The 23891-nt window shown below is 42.0% G+C and overlaps 1 protein-coding gene across 1 annotated transcript in view; it reads left to right on the top strand.

Annotated features, from left to right (window-relative positions):
- Nucleotides 1-23891, top strand: part of LOC143288276 (uncharacterized) — a 64507-nt gene that overhangs the window by 21451 nt on the left and 19165 nt on the right. Inside the window, exons 5-11 of the mRNA XM_076596623.1 lie at nt 1728-1889; nt 2848-2941; nt 4933-4996; nt 13207-13325; nt 15576-15605; nt 20071-20252; nt 21640-21789. Coding sequence (XP_076452738.1) covers nt 1728-1889; nt 2848-2941; nt 4933-4996; nt 13207-13325; nt 15576-15605; nt 20071-20252; nt 21640-21789 — 801 coding nt within the window. The remainder of the gene's footprint in view (nt 1-1727; nt 1890-2847; nt 2942-4932; nt 4997-13206; nt 13326-15575; nt 15606-20070; nt 20253-21639; nt 21790-23891) is intronic.

Here is a 23891-nt window from a genome sequence, read left to right as displayed (position 1 = left end):
AGGTTGGTCGCCATAATGTTTTTGCCTTTTGCAGCTTTCTTGTCAGCTCTAGCGTTTCAGAACTGCACGACCAGGGATCCACTTTTAATCTTTATTTGTTGACAAGTAAACTGAATAAGAATAACAGCTGAAAAAGTGGACTCTAATGAAAATAGTCAAAAAGACTACCATTAAAAAATTCGGTTGTTTTTTTTTTGGCCTTAAGGCATCCACTTAGGAATACTTTGTGTTGAATATTTCAATGCATCTTGATATCAAAAAGACTGGTTTTTCGTTACAGTGCAAGGTTTGTTTTCACAGTAGTCGCCCTTAGATGGGATTTGACCTTAACTATATAGACAGATAGATAGTTACAGTTTCAGTTCTCAAGGAGGCGTCACTGCATTCGGATGAATCCTTATACGCTACACCACAACTCCTAGGCAGATGCCTGACCAGCGGCATAACCCAGGGTGCTTAGTCAGGCCAAGAGTGCATGCTTACATGTTTCTGTTCCTATCAGAGTGGATTTCTTCTACAGAATTCTGCCAGAGGACAACACTCTCGTTGCCATGGGTTCTTTTTCAGTGCGCCAAATGCGTGCTGCACATGGGACCTCGGTTTATATATCGTCTCATCCAAATGGCTAGAAGGTCCGTTTGATTTTCCAGTCAAACTTGGAAGAAAGGGCAAGAGCTGGATTCAAACCCAGACTCTCTGTATTGACAGGTGAGTGTCTCAGCCTTTCTGCCACCTCCTTCCTTTGGATGGGTATCTGTAGATTTATATGGATATATTATATCAATAGATATCTATAGATTTATGAATGAATGATATGGATATTTATATAGCACCCATCCTCAGTCGCAGACCAAGCTCTAAGCGCTTTACTAACTCGGGGTCATTTGCACAACAGGCTGCCTACCTGGCTAAGAGCTGACTGACGGCTGCCATTGGGCACTCATCATTTGTTTCCTGTGTCATTCAGTTAGATTTCAGGCACGCACACATACACGGCACACACTTGGTGCCCTGAAAAAGAACCCATGGCAATGAGAGTGTTGTCCTCTGGCAATTATGTGAAAAGAAATCCACACTGATAGGTATACTATAAGCATGCACTCAAAGCCTGACTAAGCGCGTTGGGTTATGCTGCTGTCAGGCATCTGCCAAGCAGATGTGGTGCTGCGTATATGGATTTGTCCGAACGCAGTGACGCCCCCTTGAGAAACTGAAACTGAAACTGAAACACATACGCACTCAGACAGTCATGTAACATATACATATATATGATTATATGGAGTGTTAGCCTGGAGGTAACACACGTCCGCCTAGGAAGCGAGAGAATCTTTGCGCACTGGTTTGAATCACACCAGCAATCATCAGTAGCAGTCGTCAGTATTTTTCCCCCCTCCACTAGACCTTGAGTAGTGGTCATTCAGATGAAACGATAAATTGAGGTCTGGTGTGCAGCATGCATTTAGCACATGTAAAAGAACCCATGGCAACAAAAGGGTTGTCCCTGGCAAAATTCTGTAAAAAAAAAAATCCTCTTCGATAGGAAAACAAATAAAACTGCAGGCAGAAAAAAATTTGTGAAAAAAAAAGGGTGGCGCTGTCAGTGTAGTGACGCGCTCTCCCTGGGAAGAGTAGACCAAATTTCACACAGAAATCTGTTGTGACAAAAATAGTTATACAGTATATATTGTTTTATAATTCTGTATAATCCTCTGCTTGCCGTGCCCCAGGAGCCCACGTCAGGTCTGGACTCCAGCACGGCCTACATGCTGATGCTGCTGCTGAAGCGGTTCACGGAGCAGTCGGGGAAGGCGGTGGTGGTGACCATCCACCAGCCGTCCAGCCAGATCTTCCACATGTTCACACACCTCTTGCTCATGGCCGAGGGCCGGGTCAGTTCTGTTGTTTTGTTTGTTTGTTGCTGGGGGGCTGTATGTTTTTGTTGTTGTTTGTTTGCTTTGTTTTGTTCCCTCAGTTAGAGGGAGCGACTGTGACGAACTGAAAAAGACAGTGAATTTCAGGTTTGTAGTACAGCTGGAGAAGTGAAAGCCATCCCTGTGCATTGTGCACTGTGAGAGAGTTTGAACTGAAAGTAGCAATGACAGTTTGTGCTGTAAGAGTTTCTGAGCTGAAAGGGGCGACAAAAGCGTGTACTGTAAGAGTTTCTGAACTGAAAGGGGCGACAAAAGTGTGTACTGTAAGAGTTTCTGAACTGAAAGGGGCAACAAAAGTGTGTACTGTAAGAGTTTCTGAGCTGAAAGGGGCGACAACAGTAGTTTCTAAACTGAAAGGTGCAACAGAAGTGTGTACTGTAAGAGTTTCTGAACTGAAAGGGGCAACAGAAGTGTGTACTGTAAGAGTTTCTGAACTGAAAGGGGCGACAAAAGTGTGTACTGTAAGAGTTTCTGAACTGAAAGGGGCAACAAAAGTGTGTACTGTAAGAGTTTCTGAACTGAAAGGGGCGACAAAAGCGTGTACTGTAAGAGTTTCTGAACTGAAAGGGGCAACAAAAGTGTGTACTGTAAGAGTTTCTGAACTGAAAGGGGCAACAGAAGTGTGTACTGTAAGAGTTTGAACTGAAAGGGGCAACAGAAGTGTGTACTGTAAGAGTTTCTGAACTGAAAGAGGCGACAAAAGTGTGTACTGTAAGAGTTTCTGAACTGAAAGGGGCAACAAAAGTGTGTACTGTAAGAGTTTCTGAACTGAAAGGGGCAACAAAAGTGTGTACTGTAAGAGTTTCTGAACTGAAAGGGGCGACAAAAGTGTGTACTGTAAGAGTGTCTGACAATGTGTTCTGTAAGAGTATCTGAACTGAAAGGGCTGCAACATTGTATTTGTGATGTTTTGCAGATAGCTTACTTTGGAGATGGAGCGAAAACTTTGGATTTCTTTGAGGAGTTGGACCTTTTCTGTGAACCACACTACAACCCGGCTGATTTTATCTGTGAGTGTACTGTGTTGTGAAGAAACTTTATCATCATCATTATCAGACTCAGCTGTGATTGAAATAAAAAAGAGAAAAAGTATATGTACATACTTTGCAGACACGACACATACACGTATGCACGCACGCAAGGACACACAGATGCATACACACACACACACACACACACACACACACCATGTGTGATGGTTTTTTTGTAGAACAAGAGAAAGTGAGGGGTTTATTAACCCTTTGACTTTCAGAACTACAATTTTTGCAAATATGTCATCAACCTCTAAAATTAAAAACAAAAATCACAAAAATTGAAATGATACTCAAAAGTATGTAAAAGTGTATGTTTTCGAAGGAAAATGAATGGAAAATATGATTGACATATTGTAGTCACTGCCCGGCGTTGCACTTCCTGCTGTGGCTGTGAAGACCGATGCTGGAATGGCAATTTCTACCGCATGTGGGACAGTTGTAGGTGGATGCTGCTTGATTTACAGAACTTGACTTGCGTGTGGCTCTTTTTCTCCTCAGCGAGTCAGTGCGGCTTCTCTCTGCTTGTTTCATTCACCCCTCTCTGAATGTCAGATTTCCAGGTTCCTCATGAGTCTGCAAGGCTTTCCCCGGACAGCACATCAGCACCTGTACTTTTCAGGTCCCATTTGCATGCGTCTTTGAATCTCAATCGGGGGCGGCCGTGAGATCTTGATTCATCTGATAGTTTCCGTACAGCAGATCTTTTGGAGTGTGGCCTTCAACCATTTGGCGAACATGACCGAACCAGTGAAGACTGCGTTGACTCAGAAGGGCGAAGACAAGCCTGCACTCTGAAGCACTTCAGTGTTTGGGATCTTGTTCTGCCATTGGATTCTAGGACTGTGTCTGAGGCATCGGAGATGGAAACTGTTCAGTCTCTTCTCTTGGGCGGAATATGTGGTCCATGTTTCACTGGAGTAGAGTAGGGTGCTTAGAATGCAAGCTCTTTGCACCTGCATCTTGGTGTTCTCCATCAAGTTTTTGTTTGACCACACCCTCATGTGAAGTTCGGACATTGACCGCACCGGCCTTCGCAGTTCTTGAATTGGTCTCTGGCTGGAGAGAAAGACTTGAGGTTATTGTTGATCTCAGATACAGAAAACGGTCACCAGAGTTGAGATCATGGCTCCCGATGTGGCTGATTGGAGGTGAGTCAGTGCCCTGTCCCATCACTTCTGTTTTCTTCAGGCTGATGGTGAGGCCAGATTCGTTGCATGCGTGCAGAACACCGGTGGTCCATGAAAAGATTAAGCAATATGTAAATTCCTTATTAGTATTATTACTATTAGTAGTAGTATGATTATGATTATTATGAACAGTAGTGGTTGTAGCAGCAGCAGCAGCAGTAGTAGTAGTAGTAGTAGTGTCAGTAGTAGTGGTAGTATTATTATCACCCGATGTTATTATTATTATAATTGTTATTATTATTATTTTGTTGTTGTTGCTGTTGTTGTTGTTATTATTATTATTACCGTTATCAGTATCAGTAGTATTTGTATTTGCATTTGTATTTGTATTTCTTTTTATCACAACAGATTTCTCTGTGTGAAATTTGGGCTGCTCTACGCAGGGAGAGCACGTCGCTATACTACAGCGCCACCAATTTTTTTTGTATTTTTTCTTGCGTGCAGTTTTATTTGTTTTTCCTATTGAAGTGGATTTTTTTTTTTACAGAATTTTGCCAGGGACAACCCTTTTGTTGCCATGGGTTCTTTTATGTGAGCTAAACGCATGCTGCACACGGGACCTCGGTTTATTGTCTCATCCGAATGACTAGCGTCCAGACCACCACTCAAGGTCTAGTGGAGGGGGAGAAAATATCGGCGGCTGAGCTGTGATTCGAACCGGCGCGCTCAGATTCTCTCGCTTCCAAGGCGGACGCGTTACCTCTCTCTAGGCCAACACTCCACGCTAGTAGTTACTGTTGTAGTATGTACATGACGTTGCATCATGTTGTGTTGTTTCAGTGGAGACGGTGAAGAAAGACAAAGACACAGTGAAGAGGATCACAGACCTGGCAGAGAAGAAAAGGTGAGTGGTCAGAGTCCAACAGCCCACCAAGGATCCTCCACAACACTGCGCTTTGGCAAGGCATTGTAGGGGATTTTATTTTGCTTTTTGTTTCGCTTTGGCCACTTCTGAAAGTGAAAGTGACACCCAGTTTGTTTCGCTTAGCCACTTCTGAACGTGAAAGAGTGACCAGTAAGATTCCGACTTAAGCCACTACTTAAAGTGAAAGTCACACCCAGTTTGTTTTCGCCTTTAGGCCATCCTCTGAAAGATGAAGTCCACACGAGGTAAGTATCTGCTTTAGCCACTTCTGAAAGTGAAAGTCACACCCTAGTCTTGTTACGCTTTTAGCCACTTTCTGAAAGGTGAAGTCACACCCAGTTTTGTTTCGCTTTAGCCACTTCTGAAAGTGAAAGTCACTCCAGTTGTTCCATTTAGCCATTTGAAAGTGAAAGTCCAGTTTTTCGCTTACCATTGATTTGTAATCTCATTGTTCACTTTAGCCACTTCTGAAGTGAAGTCCCTTTGTTGTAGCACTCGAAGTGAAAGTCACACCAGTTGCGCTCCACTTTGAATGAAGAACCCAGTTGTTTCGCTTGCACTTTGAACTTCAAAACCATGTTCACCCATTTTTGCGCTTCTGAAGTGAAGTCACATTGTCGCTTTAGCACTTGAAAGTGAAAGTCACCAAGAAAGTATGGTTTATTTGTTTGTATTTCGTTTCTTTAGTATTTGGATTTGTATTGTATGCTTTTTTTTGTCTTCACCATTTTTGTGTCAATGCGGCTGCTCTAGGGCAGTTGCGTCGCTACATGAACGCACACCATTTTTCTTTCGTTTGTTTTTTACTGCCTGCGATTTATTTGTCTAAAGTGGAATAGTTCCAGATTTGCTTGAGCTAAGCCCTTTGTTGAAGTGGATTTGTCCTGCGCCAAGTGTTTCCTTGCACACTGTGATGTGTAAACTCTACCGATGACTTGCTATCTAGACATGTGGAGTTAGTGGGGGCAAATCTGAAACTGACGGTGATCGAAACAGTCAACTCAGTTTCTTTGCTTTAGGACTTGCGTTAACAGGCAAGCCCTACAGAAAGACAGAATGTTGTTGTTGCTTTGCGTTTTTCATGATGAAGTCACCGTTTGGTTCATTGGCACCTCTGGACTTGAACACTCCCCAACTTTACGCATTTATCAACATCTTTCAAGTGAGTTCAAGTTTTGGTAATGTTTACGCAAAAAAACATTTTTGTGATGTGATGTTGGATTTGGTCTAGTTTGTTGTTTAGGCAAGTGTGAAAGGTAGAAGTCACTCAGTTTGTATCGCTTAGCACTCTGAAATAAAGAGTCAACGAACAGACGTTTGAGAATCGACGTTACAGAGACAGGGATGATTAATTGCAACGTGAAAGAGAAAAGTGATCACACTTGTGGTGGTGTGGTGGTGATGTGTGGTCGTCATTGTGTGTTGCAATTCTGTTGCTGTGTGATGGAAGTCACAGTTTGTTCGGCTAAACGCCTCGAACGGAAGCTTCGCTCCAGTTCACAGCTCCTCCCTACCACTCTGAGGACAGTGCACCCGAGATTGTTGTGCTGTGCACAGTACGAAATGAACAGTGAGCACCATTGACACGGTGAGACCACTTTACAGGAAACGACTACCAGGTTGAGTCGTGTAGAGACACTGTTCAAGGAAGAAATGTCACACAGTTTGTACGCTTTAGCCAGGCAACAGAAGTCACAGTTGTACTGACTTTAGGCCAAATCTGAACTGTACAGGAACAGTTTGTACGTGTGACTGTACAGGGAGAAGTGTACAGGGAACCGAGTTGTTACGTGAACAACTGAACAGGAAAGACAGCACCGGTTTGATCGACTTGCCACTGAGAGATGCACAGGAACAGACGGTATGTGTTCACTACGACTTACTGAAGAAAGCACCTATAGGTTTGCAGCACTTCTGAAAGTAAAGTCACCAGTGAGACGACTGCCGGGAGACAGACTTAGGATGAAGGAAGTCAACCAGATGTTAGTTGCAGAGCCACGTGAAATGAAAATACAGGCATTGCTTTGCACAGGAGACACTGTAAAGGGAGTACAACGTACAGTGAGTACAGACTGTACACGGGCATCAAATGTAACAGGGAAGACCAGATTGTTCGGGATACCACTTTGGTAAGGTGAAAGGCACCGTCAGTGTTTACGACTAGCACTTCAAAGGAAATCACACCAGTTTGTTCGCTAGCACATCTGTACAGTGAGACAGCATACAGGGTTTATGTAGCTTTAGATTGTGACAGATGCAAGGGAGACGTCACACAGTGTATCGTAGCAATCTGGAAGTGACGACCATTTGTTTGGTTTAAACTACATGAGGAAAATCATAGGAAATTTGTTTCGGTAGACACCAATTTAGTGAAAATGGACAGGTGAGACACATCGTAGTTGACTGGACATTTGAGCACTTCTGAAGGTGAAATGACGACCCACTGATCGGTGACACTGTGAGCCACTCGAAGGTGAACAATCGACCAGTGTACGTTAGCACAGTTGAAAGTGAAAGACGATGAACAGTTGGCTTTGAACACATGGTGAGTCTCCACATGTGTGTTTGATGAGGATTTCGGAAGTTGATATGTTCAACATTTGTTTCACCTGTCCTGTTTCTCTTGAAAGCACCCTGTTGTTTTCGCTATAGCCCTGTGCTGAAATTCTGCCAAGTACCTAGCTTTGTTCGCTTTCCTTCCATGACAGCTGTATGTTTCCTCTTGACCTGTCTGTTTCCCTTCTGACAGTGGGTTCCCCTTTGTTTCGCTTGTGTTTCCATGAAGCTGTAGTTTTTCCCTTTGTTTCTCTCATGACACTCTGATGTTTAAGTTCACCTTGTACATGTCTGTTTGTTCTTCCTTGAACTGCAAGTTGTTCACCCAGTTTGTTTCGCTTTGCCTTCTGAAAGTGAAAGTCCCCTGTTGTTTCGCTTTGTTCTCTGAAGCGACGGGTTCATCCCTTGTTTGCCCTTTAGCCCTTCTTCAGTAAAGTCACACCCAGTTTGTTTCGCTTTAGCCACTTCTCAAAGTGAAAGTCACCCAGTTTGTTTCGCTTTAGCCACTTCTCAAAGTGAAAGTCACACCCAGTTTGTTTCGCTTTAGCCACTTCTGAAAGTGAAAGTCACCTAGTTTGTTTCGCTTTAGCCACTTCTGAAAGTGAAAGTCACTCCCAGTTTGTTTCGCTTTAACCACTTCTGAAAGTGAAAGTCACACCCAGTTTGTTTCGCTTTAGCCACTTTCGGAAGTGAAAGTCACACCCAGTTTGTTTCACTTTAGCCACTTCTGAAAGTGAAAGTCACCTAGTTTGTTTCGCTTTAGCCACTTCTGAAAGTGAAAGTCACACCCAGTTTGTTTCGCTTTAGCCACTTCTGAAAGTGAAAGTCACACCCAGTTTGTTTCGCTTTAGCCACTTCTGAAACTGAAAATCACCCAGTTTCTTTTGCTTTAGCCACTTCTGAAAGTGAAAGTCACCCAGTTTGTTTCGCTTTAGCCACTTCTGAAAGTGAAAGTCACACCCAGTTTGTTTCGCTTTAGCCACTTCTGAAAGTGAAAGTCACACCCAGTTTGTTTCACTTTAGCCACTTCTGAAAGTGAAAGTCACCTAGTTTGTTTCGCTTTAGCCACTTCTGAAAGTGAAAGTCACACCCAGGTTGTTTCGCTTTAGCCATTTCTGAAAGTGAAAGTCACACCCAGTTTGTTTCGCTTTAGCCACTTCTGAAAGTGAAAGGCACACCCAGTTTGTTTCGCTTTAGCCACTTCTGAAAGTGAAAGTCACACCCAGTTTGCTTCGCTTTAGCCACTTCTGAAAGTGAAAGTCACACCCAGTTTGTTTCGCTTTAGCCACTTCTCAAAGTGAACGTCACACCCAGTTTGTTTCGCTTTAGCCACTTCTGAAAGTGAACGTCACACCCAGTTTGTTTCGGTTTAGCCACTTCTGAAAGTGAAAGTCACCTAGTTTGTTTCGCTTTAGCCACTTCTGAAAGTGAAAGTCACACCCAGTTTGTTTCGCTTTAGCCACTTCTGAAAGTGAAAGTCACCCAGTTTGTTTTGCTTTAGCCACTTCTGAAAGTGAAAATCACCCAGTTTCTTTTGCTTTAGCCACTTCTGAAAGTGAAAGTCATCCAGTTTGTTTCGCTTTAGCCACTTCTGAAAGTGAAAGTCACACCCAGTTTGTTTCACTTTAGCCACTTTCGGAAGTGAAAGTCACACCCAGTTTGTTTCGCTTTAGCCACTTCTGAAAGTGAAAGTCACACCCAGTTTGTTTCGCTTTAGCCACTTCTGAAAGTGAAAGTCACCTAGTTTGTTTCGCTTTAGCCACTTCTGAAAGTGAAAGTCACTCCCAGTTTATTTCGCTTTAGCCACTTCTGAAAGTGAAAGTCACACCCAGTTTGTTTCGCTTTAGCCACTTTCGGAAGTGAAAGTCACACCCAGTTTGTTTCACTTTAGCCACTTCTGAAAGTGAAAGTCACCTAGTTTGTTTCGCTTTAGCCACTTCTGAAAGTGAAAGTCACACCCAGTTTGTTTCGCTTTAGCCACTTCTGAAAGTGAAAGTCACACCCAGTTTGTTTCGCTTTAGCCACTTCTGAAAGTGAAAGTCACACCCAGTTTGTTTCGCTTTAGCCACTTCTGAAAGTGAAAGTCACCCAGTTTGTTTCGCTTTAGCCACTTCTGAAAGTGAAAGTCACACCCAGTTTGTTTCGCTTTAGCCACTTCTGAAAGTGAAAGTCACCTAGTTTGTTTCGCTTTAGCCACTTCTGAAAGTGAAAGTCACTCCCAGTTTGTTTCGCTTTAGCCACTTCTGAAAGTGAAAGTCACACCCAGTTTGTTTCGCTTTAGCCACTTCTCAAAGTGAACGTCACACCCAGTTTGTTTCGCTTTAGCCACTTCTGAAAGTGAAAGTCACCTAGTTTGTTTCGCTTTAGCCACTTCTGAAAGTGAAAGTCACACCCAGTTTGTTTCGCTTTAGCCACTTCTGAAAGTGAAAGTCACACCCAGTTTGTTTCACTTTAGCCACTTTCGGAAGTGAAAGTCACACCCAGTTTGTTTCACTTTAGCCACTTCTGAAAGTGAAAGTCACCTAGTTTGTTTCGGTTTAGCCACTTCTGAAAGTGAAAGTCACCTAGTTTGTTTCGCTTTAGCCACTTCTGAAAGTGAAAGTCACACACAGTTTGTTTCGCTTTAGCCACTTCTGAAAGTGAAAGTCACCCAGTTTGTTTTGCTTTAGCCACTTCTGAAAGTGAAAATCACCCAGTTTCTTTTGCTTTAGCCACTTCTGAAAGTGAAAGTCATCCAGTTTGTTTCGCTTTAGCCACTTCTGAAAGTGAAAGTCACACCCAGTTTGTTTCACTTTAGCCACTTTCGGAAGTGAAAGTCACACCCAGTTTGTTTCGCTTTAGCCACTTCTGAAAGTGAAAGTCACACCCAGTTTGTTTCGCTTTAGCCACTTCTGAAAGTGAAAGTCACCTAGTTTGTTTCGCTTTAGCCACTTCTGAAAGTGAAAGTCACTCCCAGTTTGTTTCGCTTTAGCCACTTCTGAAAGTGAAAGTCACACCCAGTTTGTTTCGCTTTAGCCACTTTCGGAAGTGAAAGTCACACCCAGTTTGTTTCACTTTAGCCACTTCTGAAAGTGAAAGTCACCTAGTTTGTTTCGGTTTAGCCACTTCTGAAAGTGAAAGTCACCTAGTTTGTTTCGCTTTAGCCACTTCTGAAAGTGAAAGTCACACACAGTTTGTTTCGCTTTAGCCACTTCTGAAAGTGAAAGTCACCCAGTTTGTTTTGCTTTAGCCACTTCTGAAAGTGAAAATCACCCAGTTTCTTTTGCTTTAGCCACTTCTGAAAGTGAAAGTAATCCAGTTTGTTTCGCTTTAGCCACTTCTGAAAGTGAAAGTCACACCCAGTTTGTTTCACTTTAGCCACTTTCGGAAGTGAAAGTCACACCCAGTTTGTTTCGCTTTAGCCACTTCTGAAAGTGAAAGTCACACCCAGTTTGTTTCGCTTTAGCCACTTCTGAAAGTGAAAGTCACCTAGTTTGTTTCGCTTTAGCCACTTCTGAAAGTGAAAGTCACTCCCAGTTTGTTTCGCTTTAGCCACTTCTGAAAGTGAAAGTCACACCCAGTTTGTTTCGCTTTAGCCACTTTCGGAAGTGAAAGTCACACCCAGTTTGTTTCACTTTAGCCACTTCTGAAAGTGAAAGTCACCTAGTTTGTCTCGCTTTAGCCACTTCTGAAAGTGAAAGTCACACCCAGTTTGTTTCGCTTTAGCCACTTCTGAAAGTGAAAGTCACCTAGTTTGTTTCGCTTTAGCCACTTCTGAAAGTGAAAGTCACACCCAGTTTGTTTCGCTTTAGCCACTTCTGAAAGTGAAAGTCACCTAGTTTGTTTCGCTTTAGCCACTTCTGAAAGTGAAAGTCACACCCAGTTTGTTTCGCTTTAGCCACTTCTCAAAGTGAAAGTCACACCCAGTTTGTTTCGCTTTAGCCACTTCTGAAAGTGAAAGTCACCTAGTTTGTTTCGCTTTAGCCACTTCTGAAAGTGAAAGTCACTCCCAGTTTGTTTCGCTTTAGCCACTTCTGAAAGTGAAAGTCACACCCAGTTTGTTTCGCTTTAGCCACTTTCGGAAGTGAAAGTCACACCCAGTTTGTTTCACTTTAGCCACTTCTGAAAGTGAAAGTCACCTAGTTTGTTTCGCTTTAGCCACTTCTGAAAGTGAAAGTCACACCCAGTTTGTTTCGCTTTAGCCACTTCTGAAAGTGAAAGTCACCCAGTTTGTTTCGCTTTAGCCACTTCTGAAAGTGAAAATCACCCAGTTTCTTTTGCTTTAGCCACTTCTGAAAGTGAAAGTCACCCAGTTTGTTTCGCTTTAGCCACTTCTGAAAGTGAAAGTCACACCCAGTTTGTTTCGCTTTAGCCACTTCTCAAAGTGAAAGTCACACCCAGTTTGTTTCGCTTTAGCCACTTCTGAAAGTGAAAGTCACACCCAGTTTGTTTCGCTTTAGCCACTTCTGAAAGTGAAAGTCACACCCAGTTTGTTTCGCTTTAGCCACTTCTGAAAGTGAAAGTCACACCCAGTTTGTTTCGCTTTAGCCACTTCTGAAAGTGAAAGGCACACCCAGTTTGTTTCACTTTAGCCACTTCTGAAAGTGAAAGTCACACCCAGTTTGTTTCACTTTTGCCACTTCTGAAAGTGAAAGTCACACCCAGTTTGTTTCGCTTTAGCCACTTCTGAAAGTGAAAGTCACCCAAGAAAGTATGTGTTTTATTTGTCTATTCATATTTCGGAAATATTCTTTAGTATTTGGATTTGTATTGCTCTTTTCTTTTTTCTTTTTTTGTCACAACAGATTTCTCTGTGTGAAATTTGGGCTGCTCTCCCCAGGGAGAGTGTGTCGCTACAATGACAGCACCGCCATTTTTTTTTCTTTTTTTTTTACCTGCCTGCGATTTTATTTGTTTTCCTATCCAAGTGGATATTTCTGCAGAATTTTGCCAGAGACAACCCTTTTGTTGCTGTGGGTTCTTTTGCCTGTGCTAAATGCATGCTGCACACGGGACCTCGGTTTATCATCTCTTCCGAATGACTAGCATCCAGACCACTGTGGAAGGTCTAGTGGAGGGGGAGAAAATACTGGAAACTGCCGGTGTGATTCGAAACAGTGCAATCAGATTCTCTTGCTATCTAGGAGCACGTGTTACCTCCAGGCCAGCGCCCTACAGAAAGAACAGAAAATGTTGTTGTTTCTTTCTTGTTGTTTTTTCATGTTGACAGTACCTGTCCTGGTCTGACTGGGTAACCCTCATGACTTGTAACCTCCCCAACTACAGCATTTATCAGACATCCATTTCTAGTGTGTTCATGTTCTTTGGATAAATGTTGATACAAGAAAAAAACAGTGTGTGTGTTTGTGTGTGTGTGTGTGTGTTTGTGTGTTGCGGTGTGTGTGTTGTGAAGTGTAAGTGAAAAAGAGAGAGAGGAAGAGAGAGTGAAAAACGGAGAGAAACAAGAAACAGAGTGATAGAGAGACAGACGGACAGAGACAGGGAGATGAATGAAATTTGCAAAACTGTGAAAGAAAGAAAAAGGCATGTGACTCACACACCCTTCTGTGATGTGTGTGTGTGTGTGCGTGTGTGTGTGTGTGTGCATGTGTGTGTGTGCATAAATTCATGTGTGTGTGTGTGTGTGTGGACAGGTGCACAGACTTGTGGCCGGCCAAGCTGCGCCACACGGAGAGCTTCGCTCTGAAGCACAGCTCCTCCCACAGCACCATCGGGACCAGGGTGCACTCCGGAGACGTGGTGCTGTGCACAGGTGAGAGACACTGACACAGGTGAGACACACTGACACAGGTGAGACAGACTGTACAGGGAAGACAGACTGCACAGGGAAGACAGACTGTACAGGTGAGACAGACTGTACAGGGGAGACAGACTGTACAGGGAAGACAGACTGTACAGGGGAGACAGACTGTACAGGGGAGACAGACTGGTACAGGTGAGACAGACTGATATAGGTGAGACAGACTGTACAGGTGAGACAGACTGTACAGGGAAGACAGACTGTACAGGTGAGACAGACTGATATAGGTGAGACAGACTGTACAGGGAAGACAGACTGTACAGGTGAGACAGACTGTACAGGGAAGACAGACTGTACAGGTGAGACAGACTGTACAGGGGAGACAGACTGGTACAGGTGAGACAGACTGTACAGGGGAGACAGACTGGTACAGGTGAGACAGACTGATATAGGTGAGACAGACTGTACAGGGAAGACAGACTGTACAGGGGAGACAGACTGCACAGGGAAGACAGACTGTACAGGTGAGACAGACTGTACAGGGAAGACAGACTGTACAGGGAAGACAGACTGGTACAGGTGAGACAGACTGTACGGGGAAGACAGACTGGTACAGGTGAGACAGACTGGTACAGGTGAGACAGACTGATATAGGTGAGACAGACTGTACAGGGAAGACAGACTGTACAGGGGAGACAGACTGCACAGGGAAGACAGACTGTACAGGTGAGACAGACTGTACAGGGAAGACAGACTGCACAGGGGAGACAGACTGATACAGGGGAGACAGACTGCACAGGGGAGACAGACTGCACAGGGGAGACAGACTGCACAGGGGAGACAGACTGCACAGGGGAGACAGACTGCACAGGGGAGACAGACTGTACAGGGGAGACAGACTGCACAGGGGAGACACAATCGATAGGTGAATCTGGATAGGTGAGACTCATTGGATAGGTGAAACTGGACAGGTGAGACACAATCGATAGGTGAAACTGGACAGGTGAGACACAATTGATAGGTGAAACTGGACAGGTGAGACACAATCGATAGGTGAAACTGGACAGGTGAGACACAATCGGTAGGTGAAACTGGACAGGTGAGACACACTGGAGAGGTGAAACTGGACAGGTGAGACACACTGCATCGGTGAGACACTGATGAGACCGACTCGACAGGTGAGACACACCGGACAGGTGAAACAGATTGCACAGGTGAGACAGACGGATGAGAACACTGGACTGGTGAACACATGTGTGTCTGGCACATGTGTGTCTTGAATGACTGGTGTGTGAGCACTTTGATTTGTTTCTACACATGATTCACGCCTGTGTTGTTTCTCCCATGACACGCCTGTGCTGTTTCTCCCTTGACACGCCTGTGCTGTTTCTCCCATGACACGCCTGTGTTGTTTCTCCCTTGACACACCTGTGCTGTTTCTCCCTTGACACGCCTGTGGGGTTTCTCCCTTGACACGCCTGTGTTGTTTCTCCCATGACACGCCTGTGTTGTTTCTCCTGTGTTGTTTCTCCCATGACACGCCTGTGTTGTTTCTCCCTTGACATGCCTGTGTTGTTTCTCCCTTGACACGCCTGTGCTGTTTCTCCCTTGACACGCCTGTGTTGTTTCTCCTGTGTTGTTTCTCCCTTGACACGCCTGTGTTGTTTCTCCCATGACACGCCTGTGTTGTTTCTCCCTTGACACGCCTGTGTTGTTTCTCCCTTGACACGCCTGTGTTGTTTCTCCCTTGACACGCCTGTGTTGTTTCTCCCTTGACACGCCTGTGTTGTTTCTCCCTTGACACGCCTGTGTTGTTTCTCCCATGACACGCCTGTGTTGTTTCTCCCATGACACGCCTGTGTTGTTTCTCCCTTGACACGCTTGTGCTGTTTCTCCCTTGACACACCTGTGTTGTTTCTTCCTTGACACGACCCTTGACACGCCTGTGTTGTTTCTCCCATGACACGCCTGTGTTGTTTCTTCCTTGACACGACCCTTGACACGCCTGTGTTGTTTCTCCCAGGGACATGCCTGTGTTGTTTCTCCCATGACACGCCTGTGTTGTTTCTCCCATGACACGCCTGTGTTGTTTCTCCCTTGACACACCTGTGTTGTTTCTCCCTTGACACGCCTGTGTTGTTTCTCCCTTGACACGCTTGTGCTGTTTCTCCCTTGACACACCTGTGTTGTTTCTTCCTTGGCACGACCCTTGACACACCTGTGTTGTTTCTCCCATGACACGCCTGTGTTGTTTCTCACCAGGTTCTTCCTCTCGTTCCAATGCACAAGCTGGTATGAGATCACCTTTTTTCTTGAGCCTCCTCTCCTCCTTTGGGCATTTTCTGCTTCCACTCCAGCCCCCCCACACCCCCCTCACACCCCCCAACCCCCCCACACCCCCTTCCTTCCCCCCAGCCCCTTCCTGTTGCTTGCCTAGCAAAAAAGGTGCTTTTTCTCTCTCTGTAAACATCAGTGTTTTATGTCCGTGCTGAAGCCAGAAGAAATCACAGCTGAACTGCTTTTTCCAGAACAGCGCTGTTGCCATTAGTATTGAATATATTTCTGACAGATTTTTTTTTTTTTTTTTTTCCTTTTTTTTTTTTTTTTTTTTTTTTTTTTTTTGCAAGCCAGTTGTAATGAGTGAAGTGTAATTTGACATTTATTTCTTTGCAGACTTAAAGCGAAGACAGTGTGTCCAGAAAACTGATTGTTTTATTTGTTTGTTTGCCTGTATGTATGTCTGTGCATGTGTGCACACAAACGGACACCTGTATGTGCGCACACATAACCCCCGCCCATACATACATACAAGCACCTATAAAATCCACACACACATGCACACAAACACTACCTGAGTATGTACACATGCATGCTTTTCATATTTGTGTGTGTGTGTGTGTGTGTGTTTGGTTGATAATGTCTGTGTGTTTGAGTGTATGTATGTGCATATGTGTTTGGTGTGTGTATGTGTTTGGTTGATAATGTGTATATTTGAGTGTGTATGTGTGTTTGGTGTGTGTGTGTGTGTGTGTTTGGTTGATAATGTGTGTATTTGAGTGTGTATGTGTGTTTGGTGTGTGTGTGTGTGTGTGTGTTTGGTGTGTGTGTGTGTGTGTGTGTGTTTTGCATGTGCGTTTGGCGTGTTTGTGTGTGTGTGTGTGTGTGTGGGTGTGTGTGCATGTGTGTTTGTTTGGTGTGTGTGTTTAGTGTGTTTGTGTATGTGCATATGTGTGTAAGGGGCTGGTGGAGGGGTGGGTGCAGGGGTTGGGGGGGTTATGCACTAATGTGTACTCTGTCCTTCATTCGATCTCTTGCTTTTACTGTTTCTGAAATAGAAATATATATTTAATGCATTATGTGTTGGTTCCCAGTGTACTGCCACAGCTTCTATTGTTGTTGGGTTTCTGTTTTGTTTTTTGTTTTTTACATTTTCACTGGCAGTGCTGAAGCTGATCACTGTCTTTGTCTGTCTGTTTAGCCCTGTACCCATCATGTGTATTCTATGATAGCATCTCTTGGGAACTTTCCTTGTGTTTACTGTCTTTGTCTGTCTGAAAATATCGGCGGCCGAGCCGTGATTCGAACCAGCGCGCTCAGATTCTCTCGCTTCCTAGGCGGACGCGTTACCTCTAGGCCATCACTCCCCTCTCTTATGAACTTTCCTTGTCTTTGTCTGTCGGTCTGTTTTGCCCTGTGTTCATTACTAGTACTCTCTGATAGCATCAAAAAGACATACATATTTAGGGATCTACATTACATTTACACACAGATGTACCAGACAGATACATGTATGCGTGAATTTACAAATACATAGATCTATATCTACGTATACATGTACTGCATTTAGATGTATCAGAGACATATATGTATAGATAGGCATATAGATAGATCGAGAGATACATAGACTGACATATACTTGTACGTACATATGTACCAAATAGATACATGTCCGTATAGGTATATTGCAGGACACATAAACACACACACACACACACACACACACAAACACACATGCACACACACTTGTAGAAGCTACAAGCAGACAGTCAAAAGTGTCATTTTTTCGCACAATATACTTGTTTAATGTATTTCACTCATTTGCTGTACAGGGAAGGGGGGTGGCTTATCCTTGTCCTCTTGCCAACAGTTTGCATGTGTTGAACGTTGATGTAAGCTTAAAACTTGACAACTATTCTGATGCTGATGCTTTTGTAATATTAATCAGTACTACTGTACAGTACTGATTCTTTTTTTCTCGGCTGTAACATGCTGGACTGTAATCTGTAATTGTCCTCCTCCCTGAATTTATTTTAGTGATAAGGTGTACCTGTGTACATTTCTACTTCTGTTGCTTCTCTTTTATTATTCCTATCTCTGTGGCTGCCTTAACCTCTACACTCCATCTCGCTCACTACGATCAGCTTCGGATCCACTCCATTTACGCATACCCAGATTCAAACTCTCGACTGTTGGCCGCCGTTCTTTCTCTGTCTCTGGACCTTGCAGTTGGAATGAACTTCCTCTTTCGCTTCGTCAAGTCTCCACACTCAGCTTTTTCAAGCCTGGCCTTAACACCCACCTCTTCCCAAAATAGCCTCCCTTCCCTGCCTCTTCCTTGTCTTTAGTTTCTCCAGTTTTAGAGTTATGCTTGCGTGAGAATGACTGGTGCGAAAGCGCTTAGATTTGTCTATGCACAAGATTCAGCGCTATATAAGTACAATTATTATTATTATTATTTTGTGTGGTAAATTCTCTTCTTCTTTATATTCTCATATCCGTTTGTGTGTGTGTGTGTGTGTGTGTGTGCGCGTGCATACATCCTTGTGTGTGCATGGTTGCCTTTGCAGATACATTTCTTATGTCCATAGTTTGACATGAACAGGGATGTGAGTGGGATTTGTGCATGGTTTGCACCGTTCATGTACGACATTTGATACAAGATACAGGAATAGAAACGGAGAAAGTTTATTTAAAAAAACAACAAGAAGAACTGTAGGTTGTAAAACAAGATTGGTTTTTGATAAGATGTGTCCAGCGTTTCAGACCTTAAGTCTGTCTTCAGGACCTGTTTTGATTGATACAGGAATAGTTTATTATCTTGAAAAGAGAAATTGCTGATTGATACAGGAACAGTTTATTATCTTGAAAAGAGAAATTGCTGATTGATACAGGAACAGTTTATTATCTTGAAAAGAGAAATTGCTGATTGATACAGGAACAGTTTATTATCTTGAAAAGAGAAATTGCTGATTGATACAGGAACAGTTTATTATCTTGAAAAGAGAAATTGCTGATTGATACGGGAACAGTTTATTATCTTGAAAAGAGAAATTGCTGATTGATACGGGAACAGTTTATTATCTTGAAAAGAGAAATTGCTGATTGATACAGGAACAGTTTATTATCTTGAAAAGAGAAATTGCTGATTGATACAGGAACAGTTTATTATCTTGAAAAGAGAAATTGCTGATTGATACAGGAACAGTTTATTATCTTGAAAAGAGAAATTGCTGATTGATACAGGAACAGTTTATTATCTTGAAAAGAGAAATTGCTGATTGATACAGGAACAGTTTATTATCTTGAAAAGAGAAATTGCTGATTGATACAGGAACAGTTTTGTTATCTTGAAAAGAGAAATTGCTGATTGATACAGGAACAGTTTTGTTATCTTGAAAAGAGAAATTGCTGATTGATACAGGAACAGTTTATTATCTTGAAAAGAGAAATTGCTGATTGATACAGGAACAGTTTATTATCTTGAAAAGAGAAATTGCTGATTGATACAGGAACAGTTTTGTTATCTTGAAAAGAGAAATTGCTGATTGATACAGGAATACTTTATTATCTTGAAAAGAGAAATTGCTGATTGATACAGGAACAGTTTATTATCTTGAAAAGAGAAATTGCTGAAGAACTGGGGTCGCATTTTTCTGTCACAGGTGTGAACTTTGGGTTGATTTTTCTGTCACGGATGTGAACTTTGGGTTGCATTTGTTCTGTCACAGATGCTAACTTTGGGTCCCATTTTTCTGTCACAGATGAGAACTTTTGGTTGCATTATTTTCTCACAGATGAGAACTTTAGTCACTTTTGGGGAGTTTTTTGGTCACAGATGAGAACTTTCGGTCACATTTTTCTGTCACAGAACTTTGGGTCGCATTTTTCTGTCACAGATGAAAACTTTGGGTCACAGATGAGAACTTTGGGTCACATTATTCTGTCACAGATGAGAACTTTGGGTCACATTATTCTGTCACAGATGTAAATTTTTGGTCACTTTTTTCTGTCACAGATAACTTTTGGCCACATCTTTCTGTCACAGATGAGAACTTTGGGTCATATTTTTCTGTCACAGATGAGAACTTTGGGTCGTATTTTTCTGTCACAGATGAGAACTTTGGATCACAATTTTCTGTCACAAATGATAACTTATTCCACATTTTTCTGTCACAGATGAGAACTTTGGGTCACATTTTTCTGTCACAGATGTAAATTTTTGGGTCACATTTTTCTGTCACAGATAACTTTTGGCCACATTTTTCTGTCACAGATAACTTTTGGCCACATTTTTCTGTCACAGATGAGAACTTTGTGTCGCATTTTTCTGTCACAGATGAGAACTTTTGGTAGATGAGACTTTTGTTTGGCAGGTGAGAATATTAATTTTGGTCACATTTTTCTGTCACAGATGAGAACTTTGGGTCACATTTTTCTGTCACAGATGAGAACTTTGGGTCACGTTATTCTGTCACAGATGCGGACGGCGACGTGATGGTCAGCCTGATAGAGCCGGACGTGGAAGCAATGGGGATGGAGGGTGGTGTGGTGGTGAAGTGCAATGGGGATCACAAGTTCAACGACGTCAGACTCCCTACCCCGCCGACCGACGTAGAGCCCCTGAGGCGATGGGCTACCGGCTTCTGGACACAGTTCAAGGTGTGTGTGTGGAAATGAATATGCTCTGTGCGTGGAATGTGTCTTGCATTCATTGTATGTATGTGTGTTTGCGTGTGGAGTGGGTGTGGGAGGGCATGGTGTGTGTGTGTGTGTTTGTATGTGTGTGTGTGTGTGTGTGTGTGTGTGTGTCTTTCTATATGTATGCATGTCTGTGTGTGTTTGCTCTCTGTACCACATCAGACAACAAAACCTGTTGATGGGTTGCCTGTGTTCACATATTTGTGTCATTGTTTTATTTTCAGCATTCAGAACAGGCCCAGTCTATGGGTCAGGGTTTTGAGGTCTGTACAAAACAGTAACATAAAATGAAATAAAATGAATATGAAAGTAAACTCACTGAAGTAGCTGCAATGAAATAAAAAAATATATAGAAGGCAGATGAAATTTATTGAAGTAAAATAAAGATGAAAAAAGGCCATACTCATGTTCATTGTCTCACACACACACACACACACACACACAAAGCGTTTTTGCTTTTCCCTCCCCCATTTTCTTTTCTAGCTGATGCTGAAATGGCAAAAGGCAAGCCAAAATTATTAACATTGCCACAAAAAAGACAAAAAAAACACACAAAAAAACAAACAAAAAACAAAACAGAAACCAAAAAGCAACAAAATGAAAAAGTGTTTAATTTCTTACACACTTTCTTTTTTTTGGCAGATTCTGAACTGGTAAAAATGCATGCCAAAATTATTAATGTTGCTGCTCAAAACAAAAAACCATATTGATTTCTTCTTCTATTATTTCATTTCTATCAGATGCTTAACTGGTGAAAGGCATGCCAAAATTATTCACCATTGCCACAATAAACAAACAAAAAACAAAAAAAATCGTTATAACTTCTTTCTCTGTTCCTTTTCTGGCAGATGGCAGAAGGCATGCCAAAATGACTCAATATTGCCACAATAAACAAGCAAACAAACACTTGTGTGGAGTGATGGCCTAGAGGTAGCGCCTCCGCCTAGGAAGCGAGAGAATCTGAGCGCGCTGGTTCGAATCACGGCTCAGCCGCCGATATTTTCTCCCCCTCCACTAGACCTTGTGTGGTGGTCTGGACGCTAGTCTTTCGGATGAGACGATAAACCGAGGTCCCGTGTGCAGCATGCACTTAGCGCACGTAAAAGAACCCACGGCAACAAAAGGGTTGTTCCTGGCAAAATTCTGTAGAAAAATCCACTGCGATAGGAAAAACAAGTAAAACTGCACGCAGGAAAAAATACAAAAAAATGGGTGGCGCTGTAGTGTAGCGACGCGCTCTCCCTGGGGAGAGCAGCCTGAATTTCACACAGAGAAATCTGTTGTGATAAAAAGAAATACAAATACAAACAATACAAATAAATTTCTTCCGTTATTTCTCATCTGGCAGATGCTGAACTGGCGGACGTTCAAGCACTCGCGGTCACGCATCATCTCCAAGTACAACATCATCAACAGCACCAGCATCGCCATCATCTGCAGCCTGCTGTGGTTCCAGATGGAGCGTAACCATGAGACCATCAAGGACCGCATGGCCTTCGTCAGTAGTGTCTTGTGATTCCCCTGCTTAAGCACTTAAATGATAATAATGATGACAGTGATAATTAATGGTAGCAGTAATTCTAACAATCATGATAATGTGACTCCCCTGCTTAAGCACTTAAATGATAATGATGATAACAGTGATAATAATGGTAGCAGTAATTCTAACAATCATGATAATGTGACTCCCTTGCTTAAGCACTTAAATGATAATGATGATAACAGTGATAATTAATGGTAGCAGTAATTCTAACAATCATGATAATGTGATTCCCCTGCTTAAGCACTTAAATGATAATGATGATAACAGTGATAATAATGGTAGCAGTAATGCTAACAATCATGATAATGTGATTCCCCTGCTTAAGCGCTTAAATGATAATGATGATAACAGTGATAATTAATGGTAGCAGTAATTCTAACAATCATGATAATGTGACTCCCCTGCTTAAGCACTTAAATGATAATGATGATAACAGTGATAATTAATGGTAGCAGTAATTCTAACAATCATGATAATGTGATTCCCCTGCTTAAGCACTTAAATGATAATGATGATAACAGTGATAATTAATGGTAGCAGTAATTCTAACAATCATGATAATGTGACTCCCCTGCTTAAGCACTTAAATGATAATGATGATGACAGTGATAATTAATGGTAGCAGTAATTCTAACAATCATGATAATGTGACTCCCTTGCTTAAGCACTTAAATGATAATAATGATGACAGTGATAATTAATGGTAGCAGTAATTCTAACAATCATGATAATGTGACTCCCCTGCTTAAGCTCTTAAATGATAATGATGATAACAGTGATAATAATGGTAGCAGTAATTCTATCAAAATCATGATAATGTGATTCCCCTGCTTAAGCACTTAAATGATAATGATGATAACAGTGATAATTAATGGTAGCAGTAATTCTAACAATCATGATAATGTGATTCCCCTGCTTAAGCGCTTAAATGATAATGATGATACAGTGATAATTAATGGTAGCAGTAATTCTAACAATCATGATAATGTGATTCCCCTGCTTAAGCACTTAAATGATAATGATGATAACAGTGATAATTAATGGTAGCAGTAATTCTAACAATCATGATAATGTGACTCCCCTGCTTAAGCACTTAAATGATAATGATGATAGCCGTGATAATAATGGCAGCAGTAATTCTAACAATCATGATAATGTGACTCCCCTGTTTAAGCACTTAAATGATAATGATGATAACAGTGATAATAATGGTAGCAGTAATTCTAACAATCATGATAATGTGATTCCCCTGCTTAAGCACTTAAATGATAATGATGATAACAGTGATAATAATGGTAGCAGTAATTCTAACAATCATGATAATGTGATTCCCTTGCTTAAGCACTTAAATGATAATGATGATAACAGTGATAATAATGGTAGCAGTAATTCTAACAATCATGATAATGTGATTCCCCTGCTTAAGTGCTTAAATGATAATGATGATAACAGTGATAATTAATGGTAGCAGTAATTCTAACAGTCATGATAATGTGATTCCCCTGCTTAAGCGCTTAAATGATAATGATGATAACAGTGATAATTAATGGTAGCAGTAATTCTAACAATCATGATAATGTGACTCCCCTGCTTAAGCACTTAAATGATAATGATGATAGCCGTGATAATAATGGCAGCAGTAATTCTAACAATCATGATAATGTGACTCCCCTGTTTAAGCACTTAAATGATAATGATGATAACAGTGATAATTAATGGTAGCAGTAATTCTAACAATCATGATAATGTGATTCCCCTGCTTAAGCACTTAAATGATGATGATAACAGTGATAATAATGGTAGCAGTAATTCTAACAATCATGATAATGTGACTCCCCTGCTTAAGCACTTAAATGATAATGATGATAACAGTGATAATAATGGTAGCAGTAATTCTAACAATCATGATAATGTGATTCCCCTGCTTAAGCGCTTAAATGATAATGATGATAACAGTGATAATTAATGGTAGCAGTAATTCTAACAATCATGATAATGTGATTCCCCTGCTTAAGCACTTAAATGATAATGATGATAACAGTGATAATAATGGTAGC

Source organism: Babylonia areolata, chromosome 12 (genome assembly GCF_041734735.1).
Source record: "Babylonia areolata isolate BAREFJ2019XMU chromosome 12, ASM4173473v1, whole genome shotgun sequence".
NCBI lineage: Eukaryota > Metazoa > Mollusca > Gastropoda > Neogastropoda > Buccinidae > Babylonia > Babylonia areolata.
This window is presented reverse-complemented; position numbering and strand designations above follow the sequence as displayed.